At 40.8% G+C, this 20,869-nt stretch overlaps 1 protein-coding gene across 2 annotated transcripts in view; it reads right to left on the reverse strand.

The window, feature by feature from the left end:
* Positions 1 to 20,869, reverse strand: part of LOC126481609 (cilia- and flagella-associated protein 157-like) — a 176,733-nt gene that overhangs the window by 17,762 nt on the left and 138,102 nt on the right. For both annotated transcript variants that reach the window (XM_050105482.1, XM_050105481.1), the window contains exon 9: positions 9,704 to 9,822. In XM_050105482.1, the coding sequence (XP_049961439.1) occupies positions 9,704 to 9,822 (119 nt within the window). The remainder of the gene's footprint in view (positions 1 to 9,703; positions 9,823 to 20,869) is intronic.

Consider the following 20,869-nt stretch of genomic DNA (forward strand, 5'->3'; position numbering starts at 1 on the left):
CTTCACAATGGCATACTTAAGTCTACTGGGAACAACACCTTTCTGAAGGGAAGCATTGAAAATATGACAGAGAATGTCCCTTATCCACACACAAGAATATTTCAATAAGTTACTAGATATATTATCAACCCCTGCAGAATTCGTACTTTTTAGAGACATGATGATTTTTTGAATTTCTTCTACAGTGACAGGATTAAGGTGCATTTCTGAAATTGTGTTAGAATATACAGCTTGACAAAGAGTTACAGCTTCATCAACATCGGGCTTGCAACCAATCTGTTGAGATACTGATAGGAAGTGTTTATTAAAAATCTCAGCCACCCTTTTGGGGTTATCTATTAGGATACCTTCATATCTGATATTATTTATATCTTCTTTACTTGTTGCATCTCTTCCAGTTTCTTTTTTTACAATGCTCCAAATTGCTTTTATTTTATTATTAGAATTATCTATTTTCTTCTCATAATAAAGGGCTTTTGATTTCTGTATTAGTTTCTTCAAAATTTTACAGCATATTCTATAGTGTTCCCATTTTTCTACATCTTTACAGAATCTTATTGCAGCATAAGTTTCCCTTTTGGTTTTACATGACTGTTTTATACCTTTTGTAATCCAAGGCTTGCTTACAGAATTGGAAGCACTGTTTCTGACCCATTTCTTGGGAAATATTTCTTCAAAAAGAGCACAGAATTCATTTATAAAACAGTTAAATTTAGTATCAACATCGTCATGGCTATATACTAAAGACCAATCCATTTGCTGCAACCTGTGGTTGAAAGTTCCTTTCGCCTTTTCATTAATTACTCTTATGACTTTCCATCGAGGAAATTCGTTTTTGAACAGATTAACGTCATAAATAGTGAGAATTTGTCCATCATGATCTGAAAGCCCACTTATAACCTGCCTGACAATATAGTTCTGATGTCTATTTACATCTAAAAAAACGTTATCTATCATAGTTTGGCACTCGGATGTAATTCTTGTTGGGAAATTTATTACTGAAGTCAGATTGAGTAAGTTCATCACAATCTCAAAGTCTATTTTATTCTTATTTTCTGTCAAAAAGTTTATATTAAAATCACCTGATACTACAATATCCTTCGCTTTTGAAAGTAACCATGACAGAAGGAGTTCCATTGAATGCAGAAAAGTTTTTATGTCACCTGAAGGAGCCCTGTAGACAGCCAACACTATTATTGGATAGAATTTAGTTGTTATTTCTGTGGCACATGCCTCAAATTGTTGTTCCACACAATATTTCTTAATATCTATAGCTCTGTATGCTACACTATCCTTAACATAAATTGCTACTCCACCTTTATCTTTACTTTCCCTACAGTAGTATGTTACTAAAGTATAACTTGCTATAGATGGCAAGGCACATTTATCAGTAACATGGTGCTCAGTTAAGCACAAAATCTGGGCATTATTTATACTGTCCTTTTCACTAATGTTAATAAGGAGTTGATCTATTTTGTGAACAGCAGTCTGCAGTTCCTTGCTGATGATGCTGTGGTGTCTAAGATGAGTCACTATAGCATCACACAAGATGACTCTAGACAAAATTTCTAGTTGGTCTGATGACTGACAGCTGGCTCTAATAGAAAAATACATAAGTTAATGCTGACCAGTATGAAAAAAAGATCCGTAATTTCAGAACAGCATTAGTGGTATCCTGCTTGACACAATCACATTGTTTAAATATCTTGGTGTAACATTGCAAAGCAATATGAAATGGAATGAGCATGTGAAGATTGTCATAGGGAAGACAAATGGTCAGCTTTGGTTTATTGGGAGAATTTTGGGAAAGTGTGATTCATCAATAAAGGAGACCACATATAGGATACCAGTGTGGCCTGTTTTTGAGTACTGCTTAAGTGTTTGGGATCTGCACCAGGCTGGATTAAAGGAAGACATTGAAGCAATTCATAGATGGGCTGATAGATTTGTTACCTGTAGGTTCAAACAACATGCAACTGTTACAGAGATGCTTCAGGAACTCAAATGTGAATCCCTGCAGGGAAGGCGACATTATTTTTGAGGAATGCTATTGCTAAAATTTAGAGAGCCAGCAGATGAAGCTGACTTCAGGACGATGCTATTGCTGCAAACATACATTTTGCATAAGGACCGTGAAGATAAGATAGAAGAAATCAGGGCTGATATGGAAGCATATAGGTAGTCATTTTTCCCTTGCTCTGTCTCCGAGAGGGACAGGAAAGGAAATGACTAGTAGTGGTACCAGGTACCCTCCAACATGCATAGTACATGCTTGCAGAGTATGTATGTAGATGTAGATTTAGATCATAGCGCGATACTCCATTAAGACACACATACATTGCATGGAGTGTTCGTCGCTGTTAGTAGTAGTTTATCCTGTAGTGAAGTAGAAGTGGATAGTTCCTGTGAATTATTATGGGTGGAGGTTACACTCAACAACCGAGCTAGGTTAATAATTGGCTCCTTTTACCGACCTCCCGACTCAGCAGCATTAGTGGCAGAACAACTGAGAGAAAATTTGGAATACATTTCACATAATTTTTCTCAGCATGTTATAGTCTTAGGTGGAGATTTCAATTTACCAGATATAGACTGGGACACTCAGATGTTTAGGACGGGTGGTAGGGACAGAGCATTGAGTGACATTATACTGAGTGCACTATCCGAAAATTACCTCGAGCAATTAAACAGAGAACCGACTCGTGGAGATAACATCTTGGACCTACTGATAACAAACAGACTCGAACTTTTCGACTCTGTATGTGCAGAACAGGGAATCAGTGATCATAAGGCCGTTGCAGCATCCCTGAATATGGAAGTTAATAGGAATATAAAAAAAGGGAGGAAGGTTTATCTGTTTAGCAAGAGTAATAGAAGGCAGATTTCAGACTACCTAACAGATCAAAACGAAAATTTCTGTTCCGACACTGACAATGTTGAGTGTTTATGGAAAAAGTTCAAGGCAATCGTAAAATGCGTTTTAGTCAGGTACGTGCCGAGAAAAACTGTGAGGGACAGGAAAAGCCCACCATGGTACAACAACAAAGTTAGGAAACTACTGCAAAAGCAAAGAGAGCTTCACTCCAAGTTTAAACGCAGCCAAAACCTCTCAGACAAACAGAAGCTAAACAATGTCAAAGGTAGCGTAAGGAGGGCTATGCGTGAAGCGTTCAGTGAATTCGAAAGTAAAATTCTATGTACCGACTTGACAGAAAATCCTCGGAAGTTCTGGTCTTACATTAAATCAGTAAGTGGCTCGAAACAGCATATCCAGACACTCCGGGATGATGACGGCATTGAAACAGAGGATGACACGCGTAAAGCTGAAATACTAAACACCTTTTTCCAAAGCTGTTTCACAGAGGAAGACCGCACTGCAGTTCCTTCTCTAAATCCTCGTACAAACGAAGAAATGGCTGACATTGAAATAAGTGTCCAAGGAATAGAAAAGCAACTGGAATCACTCAACAGAGGAAAGTCCACTGGACCTGACGGGATACCAATTCGATTCTACACAAAGTACGTGAAAGAACTTGCCCCCCATCTAACAGCTGTTTACCGCAAGTCTCTAGAGGAACGGAAGGTTCCAAATGATTGGAAAAGAGCACAGGTAGTCCCAGTCTTCAAGAAGGGTTGTCGAGCAGATGCGCAAAACTATAGACCTATATCTCTGACGTCGATCTGTTGTAGAATTTTAGAACATGTTTTTTGCTCGAGTATCATGTCGTTTTTGGAAACCCAGAATCTACTATGTAGGAATCAACATGGATTCCGGAAACAGCGATCGTGTGAGACCCAACTCGCTTTATTTGTTCATGAGACCCAGAAAATATTAGATACAGGCTCCCAGGTAGATGCTATTTTTCTTGACTTCCGAAAGGCGTTCGATAGAGTTCCGCACTGTCGCCTGATAAACAAAGTAAGAGCCTACAGAATATCAGACCAGCTGTGTGGCTGGATTGAAGAGTTTTTAGCAAACAGAACACAGCATGTTGTTATCAATGGAGAGACGTCTACAGACGTTAAAGTAACCTCTGGCGTGCCACAGGGGAGTGTTATGGGACCATTGCTTTTCACAATATATATAAATGACCTAGTAGATAGTGTCGGAAGTTCCATGCGGCTTTTCGCGGATGATGCTGTAGTATACAGAGAAGTTGCAGCATTAGAAAATTGTAGCGAAATGCAGGAAGATCTGCATCGGATAGGCACTTGGTGCAGGGAGTGGCAACTGACCCTTAACATAGGCAAATGTAATGTATTGCGAATATATAGAAAGAAAGATCCTTTATTGTATGATTATATGATAGTGGAACAAACACTGGTAGCAGTTACTTCTGTAAAATGTCTGGGAGTATGTGGAATGATCATATAAAATTAATTGTTGGTAAGGCGGGTACCAGGTTGAGATTCATTGGGAGAGTCCTTAGAAAATGTAGTCCATCAACAAAGGAGGTGGCTTACAAAACACTCATTCGACCTATACTTGAGTATTGCTCATCAGTGTGGGATCCGTACCAGATCGGGTTGACGGAGGAGATAGAGAAGATCCTAAGAAGAGTGGCGCGTTTCGTCACAGGGTTATTTGGTAACCGTGATAGTGTTACAGAGATGTTTAACAAACTCAAGTGGCAGACTCTGCAAGAGAGGCGCTCTGCATTGTGGTGTAGCTTGCTCGCCAGGTTTTGAGAGGGTGCATTTCTGGATGAGGTATCGAATATATTGCTTCCCCCTACTTATACTTCCCGAGGAGATCACGAATGTAAAATTAGAGAGATTAGAGCGCGCACAGAGGCTTTCAGACAGTCGTTCTTCCCATGAACCATACACGACTGGAACAGGAATGGGAGGTAATGACAGTGGCACGTAAAGTGCCCTCCACCACACACCGTTGGGTGGCTTGCGGAGTATAAATGTAGATGTAGATGGCTTAGGACTCAGCTTGAGTAACATTTTGAGTTTTGGTGGTATTTTTCAGGAAGAACTGAGACACAATGCTGGAAGTGAGGATTATGAGGAATGCTTGGAGAGGATACTTTTGGGAAAGAGTCAGAAGATCCTTTTGGGATTTGGTTTGAAACTATTCTAGGCAGGGCACGACACTCACCCTGTTGATTGTGGTTTGGGACTGGGCAGTGAAGTGATACTTCCAATTAAGGTTATGCATAAGTGAGAGGACATATTTAATTATGACTGTATGACTGAGTTTTGGTGTGAGCTTGAAGGTTACGCCTTTCGAAAGAACAGATTTCTAAAGATAAGAGACAGGATCTGGATGAGAGGTTTAAGACTGAATGGGGGTTGGGGTTCGATTATGGCTATGATCAGTGTTTGATATGAGATGTGCAGGATTGGGAGATTAAAAAGGAAGCTAGCTTGGGCTTGTTGGTTAGGAACAGGGCAGGGGGGAAGGGGGGGGGGTCTCTGGTATTAGCATGGGTGGTAGAAGAGAGAGAGGTGGAGGGGGACACCACAGTTTAGAGATTTGATACTACAGTGTCAATAGCTTCTTCAGGTGGCGTGAGGCATTTTGCTCAAACTGAATATTGATTTTTGTACAAAATACTTTTCATAAAAGGTTTTTATGATATCACTGTATACAACTTCTGAAATTCGAGAATGAGGTGTATGATTTTTGGACATTATGGATTGTCCTTACATATATGAGTAATAAAAGATATTGCAAGGAAACACCAACACTTTTCAATTTGACAGTTATATCAAAAATTTAAGACAGAAACAGGAAAGAAATGCATTCTTGCCTATTGTTTGTTGATGCTGGTAAATCTTACTGCCTTGAAAACTAAAGGAGATGTAGAAGAAGTGGAGATGGATAGGAAATATCACAATACAAAGAGTAACTTTTGAGAAAGAATTGATTCAAATGAGAGCCAAAGTAAGTATTTAATGTGCTTGCAAGTGTGCTATTAACTGTTCATGACTACATTTGCAAATGAGGGATCTGATCTGTGACAAAGAAATAGTAATTTTGTTTGACAATTTTTATCTTTGATTCCAAAATTTTCTACAATAGATTGTAGTGATGCATATCACTCCATGGGAGTGAGGCATATCCTTACATGTCATTAGTGATGAGTGATACTTACACCAAGGCAGCTTATATAGTAAAAAATAATATGTCTAATATTAAAGTGCAGTATTTTGTACTGATTTTATTTTTATTGTGCATGTGGTGAGCTATACTGAGGGATGATACACATCTTCAGCATGGAACAGCAACTGTGCCAAGTTTGTGAGAGAAAATACATGGGCTGGATACAAAGTAGTGGTAACACTGCTGTAACATCAAACCATCTGTGTTGACACAGTGAAGGCCTGTGAGACGAGTCTGTACAGTGAGAAGGGACAGTACTTTGTCAATTACTGTCACAGCAATAGTGCAACTGCCCTATGTTTACATAGATAGCGCAGCATTCTTAGCTCAAAATTGAAGTGGCATGAGGTCAGAGTATGCAAGAATGTTTCCAGCGACTGCGTGAAGCATGTGGTGAAGTAGAGTTGCCATACAGCACAATTTCACAATGGGTTAAAGCATTCAGAGTATGCAGAGATGCTGTGACTGATCACCCCCGTACAGGGCGACCCCATGTGAAGGACACTACAGTTCAACTCCTTGCCTCCTTGTTGGATGCTCTGTGTGAGTTACTAGCAGAAGTCAGAGTATGCCACAAAACTGTGCTCCACTTTCTGCATAACATTCTGGGATACCACAAAATTGCAGCATGGTGGATACCTCTTGAAATGTCTGAGGTGCAACAACAGCACTGCTGTGCTATCACACAAGATTTGTTGAGCTGGTACCAAAGGAAAGGTAATGACTTTTTTTTGATCCATTGTCACTACTGAAAAAAGCTGGGTGCACTCATATGAACCAAACTTGAAATGCCAATCCAATGAATGGAGATGTCCCACTTCTCCTCTAGACAGAAAGAGCATGCTACATCAAGTACCATGAAGGTGATGTTCATTGTGACGTACGATACTGATGGGGTAATACTTCATCTTGCTGCACCATCAAGAATGATGGTATACGCTGGCTACTACTGCACATTCCTGCAACATCACCTTCATCCAGTGTCAGGCAAAAGCGACAACATTTCATGGAACAGCAATCCATCCCTTTACATGGCAATGCACAATGCCAAACCGCTACTGCTGGCCAGGACCTCTTGCACCACTGCCAATAGGAGAGTCTGGAACATCCACTGCACTCACCCAATATGAGCTCCTGCAATTACAATCTCTTTACCAAAGTGAAAGCACCACTGCGAGGGATCCAGTACAACACTGGAGATGATGTTATCCATACCACAAGGCAGATGATACGGGACCTCAACACAAATAGGTATGCAGATGGTTTAAGACACCTTCTGGACATTTGCAAAAGGTCATAAATAACGGGGGTTATTATACTGAAGATGTGTAATTATAAGTACAGTTCTCATTACTATTTATCCAGCTGTTGTACATACTGGACATGGTTACTCCTTAAGATCTGAGAAAGCAAAGTGCTGAAGCTGTCGATTCGTTAAAAAGGGACCTGTTGATTCATCTGTGGAATGAAATGGACTACCATTTCAGTGTCTCTCAAGCAATGCATGGTGTTCATGTTGAGTGTATGCTATAGTGTCTGCACAAACAAAATGCTCTGAACCTTGACAAACTGTCTGTTGGCTTCTGTCTCAGGTTCTTCAGCCGATATTTGTTTGATGAGTTTTCTGACATTTTGCCAGCATAAATGGCTAGCATTGTCAAAGCTGGAGGAGGACTGGAGTTGAGCTTGCAGGTGCAGAGTATATGTACCTGGTGTGCCAATGTCCAAGGGGCTCTCTGTAGTGATTTACAGTTTGGTTCTCCTTTTGCTACCTGCAATAGTCGTTCGCTGAATCATGGGAATCCAGGATTCATTCACCTTGAGGCTTTCTGCTTTCTTTTTGAAGGTATTCTCATGTTTGTGAATTTTTATAGCCTCCCTGAACAATCAGTTGCGATAGCTCTTCTCTACTGTGAGAATTTCCATGTTGGTGAATTTTACTATGTGGTCGACGTCGCACAGCATGTGCTCTGCCACAACCGATTTCTCACCTGCCCCAACCTGCAATGTCGCTTATGTTCTGTGATCCTGATGTTGATTGATCATCCAATCATTCCAACATAAACTTTTCCACATGTGCATGGTATGCGGTATATTCTTGACTTTGCCTATGGATCCCTTTTCTCTTTTGCCGATCTGAGACACACTTTGACCTTCTTTGTCGGTTTATAAATAGTCTTTACGCCATGTTTGTTCAATATATGGGCGATTCTGTCTGTCAATCTGGGAGTGTATGGCAGAAAGCCCATATCCAACATTTCTTTTCCCTATGTGTCACTTCGCTGAGTGTTTGACTCTGTTACACTTCTTATACAACTGGTGGCATACCCATTACTCCTCAGAACACTTTCCAGGTGTTGCATATCTTGTCTGAGGTACAAAGGTTTTCATATTCTTCTTACTCGCATTATGAGCATATTAGTCATGGCTTGGGTGGTGGTTTGACAGTTTGTGCAGGTATTGGCCCATGTGTGTCAGTTTTCGATACATGCTGTGTCCCAGATTTTCACCATTCCTTGGGACCAGTACATCTAGAAATTGCAGCTGCTTGTCCTTCTCTATTTCTATGGTTAATCTTATGTTTGAATCAAGACCATCCAAGTGTCTTAGGAAGTCACCGAGCTGTTCCTCACCAAGGCCCCACACAACAAAGGTATCATTGATGTATGTGTACCACACATTAGGTTCACAAGTTACCAAGTCTAGTGCGTGTGCTTCAAAATGTTCCATGAAGAAGTTGGCCACCACTAGACTAAGAGGACTACCCATGGCAATGCCTTCCAGCTGTTTGTAGAAGTTGCCATTCCATGTGAAATAACTCCTGGTGAGACATGCATGAAAGAGCAAGACATCTCCAAGCTCTTTCTGAAACAGAAGCCAAAAGCAGTTTGTCAAGAAGTGGCCACAAAAACTTTAACAGTTTTGTACTTTGAACCTTCCTCTATCCAGTCACATGTGCAATGTTTCTGTCTTTCATAGTCTGTCTGTCATAAACAACTGAAATCTATTCTTTCTTTTTGAATCAGCATGTATTTTGGATTTAAAATTGTTATTACAACTTTGGTGATGAAGTTCAGAAGATCTATTAGTGGAAGTACATGGTCAATCTATTGTTATACAAAACCAACATTACAATACATACAGTATAATGTAAGTGGGTAGATAAGAAATCTACTCACCAAGTGGTGGCAGGAGAACACACACAGATAAAAATTAAGGAAAGCTCCAAGCTTTTGGAGCTACGGCTTCTTCTCCTAGGCAGAAGGGTTGAAGGGGAATGAAGAAAAAGGACTCGCTAAGTTTAGGAAATGGGGAGAGTTTGAAAAAGTTGTCCAGAATCCTGGATCAGAGGAGACTTTCCCCATTTCCAAAACCTCACCAGTCTTTTTTCTTGCTTCCCCTTTAACTCTTCTGCCAGAAGGAGCCACTGACTCCAAAAGCTTCCAAATTTTCTTAATCTTTATATGTGTGTGTTCTTCTGCTGCCACCTGGTGAGTACATTTTTGTGTATCCAGTCACATTATATTTTCAAACACCGATTATTTTTCTAATATATAAGATATGATACAGAATGTGTTTTTATCTTACATTTTTTCCACTCTTCTCCTCTGATCTGCCTCGCTGATATTGATCAGCTCCAAAAGATATTTCAATAGCGTCTCTCTCTTGCTTACATGAAATGAATCATCTGGGAAGTCCTGCTGTACCTGCGCAGGGAGAAGAACACATTTCTATCTTAGGTTTTCTTGGTGTCATTAGTTAATATTGTGCTTCTGGGTGTTCAGCCAACTATTATTTCCATGCTATGCACAATATTTTGACAACTGATCCAGTTGTCTTCTTCAGGTGCTGTGAGTTATGCTATCATATGCGCTTTAGTCAGACTGATTGGAATCCAGGCAGCAAGTATACACAATAGCGCAACTTGTAGTATCTGAAGAAATGTGAGACAGTCTTCAGAATATTGTGGATAAAACAAAAACAACAACTTGCCTGAACACTCAGAAGAACACCATTAACACACTTCCATACAGTAATAGTTGCTTTGTTTTCATTTTGGCAACATATTAATTTAATTATTTTTAAATCTCCCTGTATCATGAAATGAATACACCACACTGGTTACAACTAGAAAGAAGGATAGACCAACTGGTGGAATAAGGAATGGAAATAAACAATTGGAGAAGATGGAAAGTGTCAAATACTTGGAACTGTAATAGGGGAAAATGGAAGAAATGAGAAAGAGATAAGTGAATGTGGCAGAAAAGTAGAAGCATTCCTGCAAAATGTTAGGAGCCTTGTTTGGAATAATGATGCCCTACAAAAAAATAAAGAAGTGATATCGCTTTCGTTTGGTAAGTCACATCATCTTTGTTTTTATATATGTATATATATATATGGGATGTGTGGATGGATATGTGTGTGTGTGCGAGTGTATACCCGTCCTTTTTTCCCCCTAAGGTAAGTCTTTCCGCTCCCGGGATTGGAATGACTCCTTAACCTCTCCCTTAAAATCCACTTCCTTTCGTCTTTCCCTCTCCTTCCCTCTTTCCTGATGAGGCAACAGTTTGTTGCGAAAGCTTGAATTTTGTATGTATGTATGTGTCTGTTTGTGTTTCTATCGACCTGCCAGCGCTTTCGTATGGTAAGTCACATCATCTTTGTTTTTAAATATATTTTTCCCGCGTGGAATGTCTGTCTGTCTCTCTCTCTCTCTCTCTCTCTCTCTATATATATATATATATATCTTTAAAACCCACTTCCTTTCGTCTTCCCCTCTCCTTCCCTCTTTCCTGATGAGGCAACAGTTTGTTGCGAAAGCTTGAATTTTGTGTGTATGTTTGTGTTTGTTTGTGTGTCTATCGACCTGCCAGCGCTTTTGTTCGGTAAGTCACCTCATCTTTGTTTTTATATATAATTTTTCCCTATATATATATATATATATATATATATATATATATATATATATATATATATATATATATAAAAACAAAGGTGATAGATGATGTGACTTACCAAATGAAAGTGCTGGCAGGTCGACAGACACACAAACAAACACAAACATACACACAAAATTCAAGCTTTCGCAACAAACTGTTGCCTCATCAGGAAAGAGGGAAGGAGAGGGAAAGACGAAAGGATGTGGGTTTTAAGGGAGAGGGTAAGGAGTCATTCCAATCCCGGGAGCGGAAAGACTTACCTTAGGGGGAAAAAAGGACGGGTATACACTCGCACACACACACATATCCATCCACACATATACAGCTGACTTGTGTGAACAGTATACAGTCAAACTGGTGGCTGCAATCTATTGTGATATGACTAGGGCAGCTGAAGGGTGCCACCAGGTGTCGATGAGGGCTGTTGGGACTGTCTCTGCAGTGATGTCTGCTGTGGGTGTTGCGTCTGGTCTGCGTGTGAGGCAGTCTGTCATCATCAGCAGATAATGCTTGTCTTGGGACAGAGAGAGCAGGCACACAATTTTGACATGGATGTGTGCAAAATGGCATGTCACATTGGTATGGCACTGACAGATGTATGGATGTGTCTCCTGACTTTATCACGCTGGCATGCAGTGCAGATGTGTGCTCATTGATGGCAGACTTTCCATAGTCCTGGCCAGGTAAAACACATGAACAAGGGCAACCCAATGGTGTTGATGCCGGAATATGACAGTCTGTGGACATGGTCAAAAGCATTGCACTGGAATTTATCTGGGAGAAATGAGCAGTGTGTGCCTGTTGACAGTCACACCAAATTTTGTGGGCAGAGCTAGGAATGGGACCTAACTCATGTTGTAGGCCACTAGAGGTGTCATTTCGGAGGCTGTCCAGTTGTCTGTCATTCTCCTGTTCTTAGGTGACGTCCTCGAAGTTCACATGCAGAGAGGTAATGGCACAAGCACGGGACAAGCATTTGGCGATGATGCAGTCAATTCCAGAAATATACGTATGTATGTGGAGAACTGTGATACATACTCCAACTGTCAGAACTGGCACAGCATACACTTGGTGTTATTGTTCCAAAATGCATGAGCTAGAGGCTTGTGACTGGTGAAAATCATGAAGGCTGAAGTATTTTTCTGCCAGCTGCTGTAGCCAAGCGGTTCTAGGTGCTTCAGTCTGGAACCCCGCAATCACTACGGTTGCAGGTTCAAATCCTACCTTCGAGGTAGGTAGCTACACTCAGGGGTTCCAGAACTATGGCGGCATTGGGCAGATGGCATTGATAAAAATTTATCATGCCAATATAGCAGCAAAAGTCTGTGCATCTGTAGGTGCAGCATGGTTAAGACCACCTGTACCTTGTCCGTTAGTGATGTGGATCCTCTAGGGGTGATTAAATACCCCAGAAACTCAATTTCTGTGACACCTAATACACTTTTTAATGGGTTAAAGATGATGCTCACCTTGCTCAGGCGGTGGTGGTGGTGGAGTTCGGGTAACATTAAATAGGCCAGGATGTTGTCGAGGTATGCAAAACACCACAGTAAGCCTTGTAAGACGCCATCGAGGAAATGCTGCAAGGTCTGGGCAGCATTCCAAAGACTGAACATCATGTACAAGCTTTCAAAAAGCCTGAAGGGCATAATAATTGCTGGTTTTTGAATGTCTTATGGCACCACAGGAATCTGCATGAATGCCTCTGTGCAGTCAGTTTTGCTAAATATAACTGAGCCTACCATGGTGTGGCTAAAATCCTGCAGGTGTGGCACTGGACATCGGTCTGGCACTGTTTGTGTATTTAAGGCACAATATACTTTGCATGGGTGCCATGAATTATTATCTTTCTGTGGTACTAAGTGCAAGGCAGAGGACCATGGGCTGCACTTGCTACAGCAAGTCACTTGGGCGCAAGTCAACGTGAATGGCACAAGGTAGTTGGAATGGGTGTAGTCATGATGTGGTGGACCGTCAAACATTTGGTGTCTTCAGTGCATGAGGCGGGTGAGTAAGCTCCGGAGATTTAGCCAGTATGTCTCCATATTGTCCAGAGGACTTAACATGTTTAAATCTGAAGAAGCTAGCCAGCCTTTGCTGTCCTGCTAGTTTCAAATATGTTTTTGAATCAATTATCTGGGTATTTTTGATGTTGGCTAATAACTTGAAACCCCCACCCAGGATCGGTTCATTGATGTCAGCCCCAATGAATATCCATGTGAATGAGTGGTGCAGTCCAAGGTCCAAATTTCAGTGATAGGTGCCATACTTTTTTACTGTTGAATTGTTTGCTGCTGTAAGAGACAGCATCTTGGCCTTCCGGTGGTTTCTTAGCATAGGTGGCGGGTGAAGGGGGGGGGAGGGGGGGGGGGAGAACAAACAGATCAAAACACATATCAACAAGGTACTTCGCACTACCAGCCTGTTATGTTATGAAGAAATGTCTGGATACTGCACTTCAGCCAGGTGCACCTATGCCCGGTTGCAGCTGGCATTTGGGTGTGATCAGGGATACAGACACTTTGTCACTTCATTGTCAACGCGTGAATGATACAAGCAAAAGCTGCTCAACTACTGTTCTGATGTCATTGACATCCCACCAGAATGGCTGTCACTGCACTGCCTGTTGCACGAGCCGGATCAGCAGTAGTGGGATCTGTTACCACTACGGCACCAACCAATCAACCTACATGCTGAGTGCTGCCGCCTGTGCAGCAAGTCCTGAACTAGGTGGTGCAGGACAGCTTCCATGCCAGTAGCTGTGGGAGATATGTGTCGCTGTAGAGTAAAATTTGCCAGTGCAGCCACAGCTGCCTTGGCAGCAGTATTGGGCACCATTGCCAAAGCATCACACACCCGATCAGCCAAGTCTACGATGATGTCTAGCTTCATTTTTGTTTGGATGGCAGTAACTGCTGCACTTGGGATGGAAGGCAGTGCATCCAGATAGCATGCAACAGCAAGTTGTAATAGGGAATATTATTATTATTTTTTCTCTCGTTCTTTTAAAATAACAAGTTATTTTGTACCAGTGATAATGTTGGGATACAAGCAAAACAAGTAGAGATATGCTCTTCAGTTGATTAATTTCTGTATCTTCACCTATTTGTCTCTATAACTGGTAGCAGGCAGACATATGACGAGTTCTGCCATTTTAATATTGTTCAAAAATGTGTATTCTAGCCATACATTAAAGAAGTGCTACAAAAGTTATTAGGGAGATGAAGTTTATACATGGATATTTATATATATAACCCCATCTGTTCACCATTTAGCACATGCCGAATCCTGCATCAAGAGGATCAAAGCAGACAAGAGGAATTTGCATGAGCAGAGGAGGAGTGATCTAGTAACAGCATTGTAATAAACAGCTCTATGCACAATGGCGATAATGAGAAATACATGAATTTAAGTGATGGATGTTGATCTAAAATGTATTGAATATTGAAGGTTTGTTGATATTAGTGCCAGTTAAAATTCACTCAGGATGTTTGCACCTTCCAATTTTTTCAATTATTTTTTCCATTTTTTAAAAATTACTCAAGCAGTAATTATCAATCAGTTTTCATTATATATTATATTTTATGCCCCCCCCCCCCCCATTCTGCTTCTATTCAAAGTCTGGGACCTTGTCGGACTGTGTGAGGTTCTGCAGGTGTCGCAGGAACTGAGGTGGCCTCCTGTCACCATGCTCCTCTTGGCACATCAACTGCTGCATCTCCTGTTCCTCTGACAATGAAATTCTCCAGATTAACTCCTCTTTTAGTTGCTTATATGAAGACTGGTTTGATGGGGCGGTGACTTTGTCCAACATTTCGGCCACACAGTCTGGATCTAGCTGGCTCACAATGTGTCCGAATTTGGCAAGGTCGCAGGCAATGTTCTTGCTCAGGAAAACCACCTCCACTTGGCTGAACTACATAATTGGAACATGGGACCAAAAGGACAGCAGATTATCCAACACCCATCCTGTGCTTGCCGCCACTCCAGTAACAGTGGGAGGTTTCAGTGTGGCTGAGATTCGTTCATGGAAGTTTCACTGGGTTGGTTCCAGGTGGGGAGAGACCGTGCATGCGGAGAATGCCTGTAGCTCACTATCCAGCCACTGGCTGCACACTAGCAGCTCATCTATTATCTTTTGTCCACTGTCTGTTGTCTTTTGCAGTTCTTCCAAAGTCGTCATCTTGCTTTAACGCCTATTTCTTTATGGTTTTTTCACAAACAAATCACTCTTCGCACATGAGGATATAAGTGTTAGATCACTCATCATTCTGCATCAACCACACCAATGAAAGTTCATAATCACATATTTAGCTTATTAATCACATTGGGGTCACCAGTGAAGTGGAAACATGTGTGTATTGCTGCTTACTTGTCAGTCGTGCAGTGAGTCAACTTCACTGTTGTACTCATGCATTTTGTTCAGGATGTAAGCTATGGTGACAGTGTTGTATCAGGAACTGATAAATACAATATTGCTGAAAATGTATTTATCCTGCACAAATGGGTAAATGGAGAAGTAATGAAAAAGAAATCAGGTCACAATGTCTATCAAACCAGCGATCGTGATAATCGTGTTTGCACAGTTCCACTCGAACACTGATCCTGGTGGGTGTACACTCCAAGGTGATGAGTGTGTTGTCCGATCACATGAGTGTGGGAGAACAATGGACGTGTGTCCAGAACGAACAAACTTTCCTCGCAATCGTGGGGTGCCGTGTATTTCACAGACGCAAAAAAGCGAAAATTGAAATGAATGGAGAGTGCCAAACAAACTTCTCTACCCATCAGTGGGGAACTCATGTTAAGCTTGACCCATGTGGTCCGCGCATTAGAGTACTGATGCTTGAAAAATGCACCTGCACTGTATGGTGGCTCAGTTCAAACTGTCATTGCTGACCCATGGCCGTGTGCACCACACATTTGCTAGACTTTTGCCTGTCAGTAGGTATGTGCACCAATGGACATCTCACGTAGCTTTCTTAGGCCAGCCATGAGTGACTGTGGTCATTTCATGCATTTTTGCAGCACAGCTGCCAAAATATGATACTACAGTTTTTCACTTTGTGAAGTGCACAATTTTACATTTCTAAACATTTAAAGCAAGTTGCCAGCCTTTGCACTATTTTGAAATTTTTCATGATACGAGGTTACTATTAATATTGTCCATAAGATTATTAATACACAACTAGGAACAGCAAGGGTCCCAACATGCTTTCCTGGGGCACACCCAAAGTTACTTCTACAGTTGACGATGACTCTCCCATCCAACATAACATGCTGTGTTCTCCCTACCAGAAAATTTTCAATCCACTCACTAATTTCACTTGATACCCTATATGATCATACTTTTGGTTATAAGCATTGATGTGGCACTGAGTCACATGCTGTTTGGAAATCAAGAAATACTGCACCTACCTGACTGTCTCGTTCCAAAGCTTTCAGTATGTCATGAGAGAAAAGTATGAGTTGGGTTTCATATGATCAGTATTTTCAGAATCTATGCTGGTTAACACAGAGGAGGTCATTTTGTTTGAGATATCTCATTATGTCTGAGCTTAGAATATGTTCTAAGATTCTACAACAATCGATGTCAAGGATATTGGATGGTAATTTTGTGGATCACTTCTAATATCCTTCTTCCAATTACTGGGCACGGTTTGTTGGATCTACAATAGATTATAGTCAGAAGAGGGGCTAAAGCCACAAATTCAGTATAGATTCTGATAGGAATTATGTTGGGCCCTGGAGTTTTCTTCAATTTTAATGATTTCAGCTGTTTCTCAATACTACTGACACTAACGCTTATTTCATTCTTCCTTTCAGTGGTACAAAAACTGAATTGGGGTGATTCTCCTGAGTTTCTCTTTGCAAAGGAACCTTTGAAAATGGGGTTCAGCATGAGCCACAGCTGAAATTGATCAACTCAAACAAATACTTGGGTGTAAAAATTTGTAGCGATATGAAATGCATCAATCATGTAGCTTCCATTGTAAATAAAACATGCAACTTACTATAGTTCACTCATAGAATACTAGGGAAATGTAATCAGTCTACAAAAGAGACTGTTTGCAAAACACCTATGTGATGCATTATAGAAGCCTGCTGAAATGTGTGCGGCCTGTACTAAATAGGAATCGCAGGGGATATTTAACATACATAAAGAAGAGTAGCAGGAATGGTCACAGGTTTGTTTGACCCATGGGAGAGCATCATGGAGATGCTGGAAAAACTGAACTGGCAAATACACAAAGATAGATACAAACCATCCCATAAAGCTCACTTAGTAAGTTTCTAGAAATAACTTTAAGGGATGAACCTAGAAATATACTATATCTCCCCACATAGAATTCCTGTAGGGATCTTGAAGACAAGATTGGACTGATTACAGGTCACACAGAGGTGTTTAAGCAATCATTCTTCCCATGCTTCATACATAAATGGAATGGGGAAGACCTAAAGTTGGTACAATGGGTAATATGCCCAACATGCACTTCACAGTGATTTGCAGAGTATGGTTGTAGATGGAGGTAGATAACTTCACCATCTGCAATAATTCTGAGGTTACTACTGTCTGCAAGGTTATGAACATACAACATGACCATAAAGGATACCAACACACTTCCAGATATTCTTGAAGTTACTTCTAAATCTGTCGATAACTCCCCATTGATGATAACATGCTGTGACCTCCCTACCATGCAATACTCACTCCAATCATTGATTTCAATTGGTACCCCATTGGACTATACTTTCAGAATAAATATTTGTGTGATGCTGAGTCAAAACCTTTTCAAAACTCAAAAATTACTACATCTGTCTGTACCCATGACTTTCTGGATGGTGTGAGACAAAAGTGCAATCTGGGTTTTACATGACCAATGTTTTTGGAATCCATCCTGACTGGCATTGAGGAAATGATTCTGTTCACAATATCCTATTACATTTGAGTTCAAAATATGTTCTAAGTGCAAGGCTCTACAACAAATGGATGTAAAAGATACTGGATGTCAGTTTTATGTATCATTCCTGCTACCCTTTCTTTAAATTGATGTGACCTGTGATTTTCTCCAACTACTGGGCTCATCTTTTTGGTTGGTTGACTGATTCATGGGAGGGGACCAAACAGCGATGTCATCAGCCCCACAGGATTAGGGAAGGATGGGGAACAAAGTTCGCCAGGCCCTTTCAAAGAAACTATCCTGGCATTTGCCTGAGGCAATTTGGGGAAAGCACAGAAAATCTAAATCAGGATGGCCAGACACAGGTTTGAACCATCATCCTCCCGAATGCGAGTCAAGTGTGCTGACCACTGCGCCGTCTCGCTCGGTGCACATCTTTTTGTTTGATGGATTTCCAGCACATTACACTTCAAGGAGGGGCCACCTCAGCCACAAATTCTGAATAGGATATCTGTTCTATGTTAATGTTTTCATTGTTTTCTATAATGCCACTACAATGCAGTGTACCACATAAAGGTGACCATATTGTGTACAGCTCATCTGTACTCATCTTGTGAATTTTTTCTGGTATGAACAATGCCAGCAATCTTTGATGAACTTGTGAACCATATATTGTCACATCCTGTGGTGCATGCAGTGTTACATAGTGGTTAGCATCACTATCTAGTGTGGTGCTGGTCACCAGTTCACACCTGACCACCAGCAACCACTTGTTATTACATATTTATCATTTCTGGAAGACTCTTGAAATTGTTTCATGGATTAATAAACCAATAAATCGATCTTATGTTTGTAATGTTTATATATTTTAGAATATTAAATGTTAGTAAAAACAGCTACATTGTCTGTCCATGAGGTCAGTCTTCTCTGGCTGTACATTGGTGTCAATAATGAATGTACTTTCAGTGGTAAGTATTGTATTTCACTGATGACCCTGCCTTAGGATATGGACTTCATTGTGGTTTAGACATGACACTGTTTTATGGAGGAACCAGGTACTTCAAAACATCTACATCACAGTGGCTCCAATCAGGCAATGTAAAAGTCATTGCCTACACAGACAGGAAAAGAAAACAGGCAGTATGTCATTTCTAAGATAATCCAGTTAGGAAACAGATGGAGTCCTGAATAGCAGTAAGTCAGCTGCATGCCAGGCATCCAACAGTGTTTTCCAGGGATGCTGGTCAGGACCCTATGAAATTGGTGAAAGGATTCTACAGAGAAGCCACATACAACAATGGGATGACATGGTATGTGTGGCAAACATGTACTTTTAAACTAATGGCACAACCAAACAATGGTTTGAGAAAATCTACATTTACATCTACATACATACTCCACAAGCCACCATATGGCGTGTGGCGGCACATGGTATCTTGTACCACCACTAGTCATTTCCTTTGCTGTTCCACTTGCAAATAGAGGGAAAAAGCATCCATCTATGTGCCTCCACATGAACCCTAATTTCTCTCATCTTATCTTCATGGTCCTTATGCAAAATATATGTTGTCAGCAATATAACTGTTTCACAGTGAGCTTCAAATGCTGGTTCTCTAAACTTTCCCAACAATGTTTCTCAAAAAGAATGTTGCCTTCCCTCCAGGAATTCCCATTTGAGTTCACAAAGCATCTCAGTAATACTCATATGTTGACTGAACCTATTGGTAATGAATCTAGCAGCCTGCCTATGAACTGCTTCAATGTCTTCCTTTAATCGCACCTGGTGGCGACCCCAGACACTCAAGCAGTACTCAAAAATGGGTCATGCAAGAGTTCTATACAAGGGCTCATTTGCAGAAGCACTACAATTTCCTACAATTCTCCCAGTAAAGTGAAGTCAACCATTTGCCTTCCCTACAACCATCTTTACACGCTCATTCTGTTTAATATTTCTTTGCTGTCTTACGTCTAAATATTTAACCGATGTGACCCAGTTGGCCTCCCTGCATATGCCTGTGGTTAATTTGCAACTACCAGAAGTTTCATTGTTGTATGTTTGTTAGTTATTGTTCTGTGTGTTCAGTGCTGTATTGAACAGAATGCTGTGTTGCACAGTTTCCAAATTTTGAGATGGCAGAGTTAAAGGAGCAAAGCATCTGCATTCAATTTTGCATGAAACTCAAGGAAACCTTTACAGAGACAGATCAGATGATGCAGGTAGCCTACAGGGATGAGTGCTTAAGCCATGTTCAGTGTTACAAATGGTTTAAAAATGGCCATACAGAAGTTAAAGATGACTCTCACTCAGGTCTCCCCTGGTAATCTATTGATGACGCTCATGTCAGGATCATCTACAATATTGTGCATGACAATTGAAGACTGACTGTTCAGGAGATTGCAGAAGAATGTAACATTTCAATTGGATGATGAGCGAAATCCTGAGACAGCATTTTGGAATGCATTATGCTGCTACCAAGTTTGTCCCACGGCCCTTGAGTCAAAACCAGAAAGACTTTCACCTTACAATCTGTGAAGAGCTTTCGGATCGTGCAAATGAGAACGAGATGTTCCTTAAGTGAATTATAACTGGTGATGAGACTTAGGTCTATGGTTATCATACTGAGACCAAGGTTCAGTCTTGACGAGTGAGGAAAAGTTCTCCAAGACCAAAAGAAGCTCATCAGGTCAGGTCAAATGTCAAAGCTATGCTGACAATTTTCTTTGGCTTGGATGGATTACTTCATCAAGCCACAGGGACAAACTGTTAATTGATGGTACTATCGGGACATGTTGCAATGCCTGTCATAAAAGTGAGAAGGAAATGGCCTGAAATGTGATGAGACAATTCGTGGATCTTGCATTACGATAACACACCCACACATTCATCCCTGTTGATACGTGACTATTGCACA

This window comes from Schistocerca serialis, chromosome 5 (assembly GCF_023864345.2).
Source record: "Schistocerca serialis cubense isolate TAMUIC-IGC-003099 chromosome 5, iqSchSeri2.2, whole genome shotgun sequence".
Lineage (NCBI taxonomy): Eukaryota > Metazoa > Arthropoda > Insecta > Orthoptera > Acrididae > Schistocerca > Schistocerca serialis.